The 8258-nt window shown below is 41.0% G+C and overlaps 1 protein-coding gene across 2 annotated transcripts in view; it reads right to left on the bottom strand.

Annotated features, from left to right (window-relative positions):
• The window catches only part of fgd5a (FYVE, RhoGEF and PH domain containing 5a), a 30826-nt gene that overhangs the window by 13729 nt on the left and 8839 nt on the right, over positions 1 to 8258 (bottom strand). For both annotated transcript variants that reach the window (XM_053316238.1, XM_053316239.1), the window contains exons 3-7: positions 6545 to 6662; positions 5443 to 5501; positions 5039 to 5069; positions 2108 to 2259; positions 1281 to 1437 (exon numbers count right to left, since the gene is read on the bottom strand). In XM_053316238.1, the coding sequence (XP_053172213.1) occupies positions 1281 to 1437; positions 2108 to 2259; positions 5039 to 5069; positions 5443 to 5501; positions 6545 to 6662 (517 nt within the window). The remainder of the gene's footprint in view (positions 1 to 1280; positions 1438 to 2107; positions 2260 to 5038; positions 5070 to 5442; positions 5502 to 6544; positions 6663 to 8258) is intronic.

Raw genomic sequence — 8258 nt, 5'->3', positions numbered from 1 at the left:
ATTTTATAGTTAGTTAGATCAAGGTTATCATTGGCTAAATCATCATAGGCCGAGTGTGAAAGCATGCTGTAAGATACAAAAAGGTCAGTGTTTTCTGTACATTGCAATGGTTAAGAGTCTTCATCTCTCATCTCCCCTCGCTTTTCTATTTACATTAGCTCAACTAAAGTCTGGCAGAGCCAAAGTTTTTCTGGGAAAGGGCAGCTGCTACTGAATATTCATGAGCAGAGACAGTTGGTGCCTTGTCCGTTAGCTTTTCTTATCAAACTAGAAACGCCTGAAACCATTGTGTCAGCCACTCACAGCAAATCAAAGTACAACAGGATTGGTGAGTTGTGTAAATTTGGATTAAAAAAACCCTAACCCTAACTTTAACCCTTTGTAAAACACTAACTTTAACATACACAAAATTACACAAAAAAACTAGTAACTCTTAAATTACCAAATAAAACTAGGTCACCAGACCAAGGTGACCTGCATACTGCCACACAGCTGTTTTAACTCGGTTCATCAGTCCTATAGACCAGCACTGCATGAAAATGAGAAATATATTGTTTTGTCTCTGTGTCTTATCTATTGGCTTTCTTAATATCCTGTCTTTTAATTAAAAGTAGTCAGTGTTCTCATTGTTACCAGCTCTGACTACACACATTCCCTTTCAAAATAGAGATAAAGTGTTGATCAAATGCACCAGAAATACAATTCATGGACCACTGCCCTGATGTTAGAAAGGGCCTCGGCTGAGTTTTGATCCTTTCACCCAATTCCCACTTCACTGCTCTTCAGGGAGTATCAAGGATGAAGAGATCCACACTAGACAAAGAATGAGTGTTTGGTATGGAGTGGATATAAAATATGCGAGCATGACAGTGGAAAGGTTAGTCCCATGGAGAGATGTGGGATAGAGAGGGGTTTTTAGAAAGGCCATTATCTCCCCCTGGAAGCTGGTTGACAAAATCTAAGTTGAGAGCTACTGAGTGAGTGAGGTTCAATCTCTGCTCCGTAGAAACACCCATATGGCTTCACTTTCTTGCCACAAATATGGAAACTGAGCATGAGATTTCAAAATGTGACTGCCAAAATACTTCCTCCAGTTCCCCTTTAAAGAGGATCAGTTGACACCATGCTGTGCTCTAAACTCACATTTAGCATGCCCAGTAAAATAATTTAAAAAAAGAAAAAAAATTGGCAAAACAAAAAGACAAAGTGTTGGCAGGAGACACAATTAATAGCTCCCTTTCTCTAGTCAGGTTTTAGTCTAGTCTGTCCTTAAATTTTACCTCGAATTTCTTGACGATGCTGGCGAAGGCTGGGTTGTTCCTGCAGCTCTCATCCAGTAAGGACATGCTGCGATCATACTCAGAGATATAGGTGTCAAACACCTCAAAGTCCTCGCGACGTGACAGGATCACATCTACCACCCTTTGGTTCTCCTCCCTAAACAGGGATGAAAGTCAGAGATTGAATCCACCCTCTTTAAACACTTTATATACACTTAATATTTGAGTTAAAACAAAAAAACAAAAAAAACTTACATTGCTAAATAAAGCAAGTCTGTGATGTGCAATGCATTCCAGGTGTGTGAAATGTCCTATGTTGTGACTGCATGCATCATGTTCTCTTATCTTTTGTCTCTTTATGATTGTGAAGCATCGGTACAAAATGTTGAGTCTAGAATGAGGCGATGCTGAGGGTGATACTAAAACATCAGTACTGATGTTTAAGATAAGGACAGAATAATCTGCAACATGGTGGAACTCTCAGACAGGGAGCATTCTTTTGTGATAGTTTCATTTTTGATGTCTTTGTTCTCCAAAAAGACAGAAATCCACTTTTGCAGAATCAGGTACAGAATAGTAGTAATTCAGACACTGGCTCAAAGGCATTTCACTGCAGTGGTGATGACTGCTATGCAAAATGCAAGGCTTTCTGGTTGAAGAATGATCTCTTATTATCACACCAATTTACTATGCATCATGCGTGTGTGTTGTGGCTATATGTTAAAATATACCAATGTATCAAATTATATAAAAACAGAGCATCATCTATATACCATAACAGAGTAGGCCACAGCAAAAATATCAGTTATATCTGTGATGTTTCTTACCACTGACTAATGTGCTCCTCCAGCTCTGTGAGGATGCTGCTGTGCAGGGTGTAGACCTGAGGGAGCACACCCAATATCTCCTCCAACCTCTGCTCCTCTAGGACAGGCTCCCCTTCCTCACCCACAGCTTCAACCACTGCTGACCTAAAGTCCTACATAAGAGAAAAAGAGAGTGTAGGGAGAAGGTGTGGGTTAGAAAAAAAGAGAAGAATTTGGGGAAAAGGTTGTGATGGGGGAAGGAAGAAGGGAGGCAGGGCAGGAGAAATTAAAGGCATAGAGGAATGAAAAATGAGGAGGGGGAAAAATGGAAGGAAGGAAGGTCAGATCCTCCTAAACATCCTTCCTGCCACCCTTCCACCCTCTTCATATCACCTCAATGCCTCCCCACCACTTTGGGCTCTGTCCAGGCATTCAGGAAAGGCGGCACTGCCTGCACAAGAGTTACACCACCAGGTGTTCTTGTATAATGACCTTGGTACTCCACAATACTGTTTTTTTTCTCTGTACAGTCCCCACTTTTCATTTCTCTTCAGACAAGAGACTAAAAATCCATTGAAATACAGTGAATTCAAGTCCATTCAGCACACATAAAACATTAGCAACAGGCACTAATAGCTGCAGTGTCAATGACTAAGAGGACTAATAGGAAGAGTTATGGCACATGGGAGTGAAGAACCAGAGGAGAAGTTATTTATCTACTCAGGAAATGAAGACAAAAACATAAATGAAAGTAGGTGAATTGTCAGGAGGTGTCAACATGCTTTTAAAAAAAATCTGTTTTCTCTGTGGGCAAAGCTGGCAAACTAACAACATACATCAAGCCATGCTGTGTCTGTAAGGGATAAGCGTCTGGAGCCCATCTATTCCAGTTATGAGTAAAGCACAGACATAAAACAAATAAAGATGTCCCAGTTGGCTGTGAGATAATGCGATGACACTGGGCACTCCAGAACACGCCGTTCATCATGCACAATCGATCTCGTATGAGTTAACATTCATCACGTCTGCAGGGGGGAGAAGAGCGGCTACTTTAACGGCTCCGGCTGACTCTGTCTCCCAGGTTACACCGACATACATGCGCATACACACTCAGATCCATGAATGAGAGGAGCTTTATTCTCAATTTCACCGGGCCACTCTCCACCTTATCCCTATTTTCCTCACGTAAGGCAGGTCAAGAAGCAACGCTAAGCAGTCGGTTGAGCAGCCAGTCATGCTCGGTCATAACTCAGAGAGAATCTGTTCGGTTGGGGGGGGGTTATAAACAAGAAAAAATAATAAGTCTGGGATTCATATGTTGGAGCTGTTATAGGGAAAGTCCTTCTTCCTTCAGAAGAAGAGCAGGGCCTCCCTTCCGGATCTGGAAATTCTTTGTGTTCTTGTTATGTCTTATCAAACAATGGAACAACAGCTCATGTGCCTCTTACTTAACAATGCTCTTGTTTTTTTGTCAGTTTTTGCATGTTGTGCTGTCCTGGCTGAATTACTCAATTTCATGCTAATTATGACACCAGTCTGCAACGAACAGTCATTAATATCTTGACATATAACTGTTTGGAACTAACAGGAATAACAAGAGTACAACAATGTACCTATACATTATGCAACAGCATGATGAAAAAGCCTTCAATGTCACCTTTGAAAGGTGGCAAAAAGATTCAATTAAGTGGTATGCTAACACTGAAGAAGAGTGCAAGCCAAGGTTACTCAGTTTCTGTCAGAGTGAGAATTTGTAAGGACAGACCATTTACACCGGAACGAGGGATGTAACAGTTCACGCTACACTTGTAAATGACTGTCAAATGTCATATCTGTTGTGTGTTTCAGCCTGTACTTTAGCATGCAGCAGCTAATTAGTTTAATAGGGTATCATGAATAGATTGCTGGTTTATGATCATTAGAGAGGTCCATTGTCTAATATTTGAATTATTGCTGTTTAATGGCATCATATGACACATAACACAAAGTGCTTGCTTTTGTATTCACAGAAGGCTTTCATAAATCAGTGCGTGGGGGCACATGTCAGAAATTCAGGTTATAACCTTATTCAAGGTTATAAGGTACAGGCTGACTGATGGGCTTCTCTAGGTTCAATGACTCTACCTGTCAGGTTTCTACTGGCAACCGTCACCTTAATAGCAAACTCTTCCACGCCGTTCTTGCAAAAGTGTTGCGTATCTCACCTCTCCCGTATGACTTTTCTTTCTGATCAAAATGTAATCATTGTTTAAATGGTTGAAATTGTTTCGGTGTCCGGCGTTTCATTTCGTGTGGTCTTTTTGGTAAATCCATCTTTGTTCCTAACTCTGCAGGGACGTGGACTTGTTTTGACAGGCGGTGAGTGGGAAATGATGGAAAAAGATGGCAACAGTTGGCTTTGATGCATGGCTGACCTCTAGAGGCTTACCAACGCTCACCTTTAAATCCTCTGTCCTGCATTTACTACACTTGTTATGGCACTGAGAGAAAAAACATTTCCATTTTAGGGCCAACCTGGTCATGTTGCACATCCAGTACAACAATATAAAAGGACCCCGCAGCCTTTTCATGACCTTAAGGTGGCAGATAGCCAGGCGAGCTGCTTGAGTATCTGAGTATACATATCAGTGGATTAAGGATATAAGGACAGCATCAGCAAGCGCCTGGTGTACACACGCTGCGTCATCTTACAACTGACCGCACCAGAGTGAACATGTCAACTTTGTCAAGACCAGGAAGTAGATCTTGCTGCAAAAACATTGATAAACCTGAACAGAGCTTTACAACAGGGGAGGGAGGAGAAGAAGGAGACAGAGACTGGGGAGCAGACACATAGGACATGATGTTATCAGTAGGTTTTCAAGAAAGTTAAATAGGTCTTTAAAGCTGGAGACATTTTAAGAATAAGCTAGTGTGACACGCTCACAGAGTGGCAGTGGAGATTTTTCCTACCTCTTGAAGGTACTTCAGGGTGCTGACATGTCTGGAAAACAAGAAGAGAGAATGTAATTAAACAGTGAAAGGGAGTTGTCAGCCTTTTAAGACAATAATGTTAATCTTTTTACAAGACTCATTAAATTATTTAAATGATGCATTATGAGAAAACCCACATCAGAGGAAGGGTTAAGTGTGAAGCAGGGCAAGGGCAAGGCTAGTGTGTAATTGGCTGTCAGTTATTCAGCACGCAGCTCGATGAATTAGCGTAGGAACAGGAGAGATGCAGTTGAAAGGAATAGCAGGAGACTTGATGGCGCAAAAAGGCAAAATATCTGATTTGGATGCAGCGTTTTTTACGTGTGATGACATGCAGCAGGGCAACAGTGTACATGGGGGTATCCACGAGTGCAGATACTCACAGTCTCTCTGTGTCAACGAGCTCCTTCGCAACATAGAACGCTCGGGATCGCCCATCAATCTGTGTGATATGGAGGGAGAACAGCGGGAGATGAATGAACACAGTTAATGTTTAAAGGTTGTCTGCGGGCACTTATTCGTCTAAAACATTAATACCAACAGCTACCCAGCAGCCAAGGAGACTGGCAAAAAAGCAAATTCTTTTTTTTTTTTTTTTTTAAATATCTGCTGTCAACATAAGACTGATTATTTCATTATAGTGCAGCATAGACATGAAGGCTTTCTCACTTTTAAATTCAGATGCATTATGTATGAGAGACTGCGTGTGTGGTGACAACAATGCTGCCCATTGATTTAGAGGCTAATCACAGGCCTCAAAACATCCGAGCCAAAACATAACATTGAAGCCATTTAGGGGTTTACCGGCAAAGCTCCTGCACTTTGTCAGTTATTTTTTCCTATGTCGGGCATTTCACAAATACTGCATTCAAAGCTCACTGATGCTCATTTCCTCCAAAATAAAACCAAAACACACTTCCATTAAACTGGACCTATTTCTCTCATTTATTGTGTTTTTTTTCTTTGAAGAAGAAGAAAACAAGGAAATGCATGTCACGTGATGAGAACAGGGCTTGATATCATTGTGGGAGCAAGACGGGTGGGGTCCATCTTCGAACTACTGTAAAATGGCTGCTTGTAACTGTAAGGAATGTGGGGAGGTTTGAGATGTTAATGTTAAATGGACCACTCACTCATTGAGCAACATCTGATCTGCAATATTGTCAATATTAGTTGTTGAATGTAGGCTACAGTATTTGTAATGCACCTTCACGTAGGACAGTGCTCAGTAACTGTCATTAGGTTCTCTTGTTCATTCATTTTATTTCATGGTATGGTGTTATTTGGGTTTAATTCATCTGCATGTCTGAAATATTAAAAAATCCATACTAAGGCCTATTATTACAATAAAACATTCATTAGGATCCTTGCAGCGTTTTTTTGCTCATCATGTTGATTTGCTGGCCCAGTTAATAGCTCAGAGGAATGAATGAGCAGCAGCGCTCTCTACCCTTGTTTCATTTGTCTCTGTATGCCATAACTCACCTGTCGGTCATAACTTTGCTCTCCAACCCCCTCTTCCTCCTCTGAGGTACGCCCGTGGTCCTCCTCAGCTGACAGCCCGGCAGAGACTGGGTTCAGTGGGAAAGGCTCTGTGTAGGCACTGCCAAGAATAAGAATAGTATGAGTACAGCAAAAAAGCTGAGTGTACTCAAACATCAGATATATATAATTTTTTTTTACAGTATAATTGCATCTACACTACAGCATGTCTTTTATAGCAGTGCTACAAGAAATTCCAAATTGCACATTTGCAGTGAAAATATATTGCACAATATCTTCACATCCACATATTTCCTAAACACTGAGCAATAACCCATATGCCTGGGAGGACCATTTCTCCTTTAAGAATATATTTTTGCGTTTCCTGTGTGTGTCTCTGAACATTTCCAGTCCTCACATGGAGTCCTCCAGTGGCACACTGTAATCCCTTTCCTGATTCAATCTCATCACAGATGGCACAGTTGTGTACGTACACTGGTAATCCTTTAGTGTGCCGCTCTACCTGAGGGGGGCACGCTGTAGGTCAGTTCTCATGTAATCCTTTTAAATGCTACCTGTGGTCATTATTAGTGTCCTCTGGCCCATTAAGGCCCATCAGTATGTTTGACAAAATTCACATTATCAGGATGATAAATGGATAGCAATCTAAAAGCAGCTATTAAGCAGCCATGGGACAACTCTGAGCCTATGACCACTAACTCTAAACTCCACTGCTGAAATACAAAAAAATAACAATTATTTCATTGTATATAACACATTTGGCATGTGCAAAAAATAATGTAATGTCAGCATTTTTTTAAGGCAGGAAATATATTAAGCAGACAATTTGATACATCTGCACTTGCATGCCTGCTATACAGACAACCTCTCATTCATTTACACGCACCCACGCACGCACACACACACACACACACACACACACACACACACACTGTCTGTTAGGGGATTGGAGGTTAACAGACTTACCCACAGGACTTCATTTTCATTCAGACATGCTCATACTTCATGAGGTTCACACTGCACCACACGCATGCATGCACACAGAACCTAACCTAACCTATTGGGTGGGCTGAAGAAAGCACCTATGGGCCATTACTCATGGTTGACCTCAAAGTAGTCAGGTCAACCTGGCCTGGGCTCCTGGGTGATGTTGGTAAGGAAAGCGAAGAGGAGAGATGGGTATTCTTTGAACTCATTCTTAAGCTGATTTACTGTGAAAGTGAGAAGAATTACTTTATATGACCGACAGAGACTCTCTCCCTCGGATTTTCACCTTCACCTTTTCACCCTAAAACATCAACAGTGCAATCTCTGGGAACACACCTTTTCTGCTCTGAGGGAGAGTTGTGACCAATTCATGATGATGTCTCCCAGAAAAGACCAAACAAAGGGATAAATGGTTAATTTACAATAATTTCTTTAATTTCCTCTCTCTTGGGCAGAAAACCTGTATTTTACATTGCTCTTGTTGGAAGTTCCAATTATTTACCTCCAAGCCCATTTTCCACAATGAAATCCCAAATATAGCTTGTGCGACTCCACCATATTTAAACCTACAAATATTTGATATTGCAATATGGAAATTCGTAAATCTCTTTAACAAGACCATTAAGGCAATGCTATTATTCCGGCCAATTATAATGTCTTTTATAACACAGTAAAGTTAAATCTACTGTATCGAACTCAGAGGACACAA

This window comes from Scomber japonicus, chromosome 3, assembly GCF_027409825.1.
Source record: "Scomber japonicus isolate fScoJap1 chromosome 3, fScoJap1.pri, whole genome shotgun sequence".
NCBI classification, from domain to species: Eukaryota; Metazoa; Chordata; class Actinopteri; order Scombriformes; family Scombridae; genus Scomber; species Scomber japonicus.
Note: the sequence above shows the minus strand (reverse complement) of the source record. Positions and strands in the feature narration are given on the sequence as shown.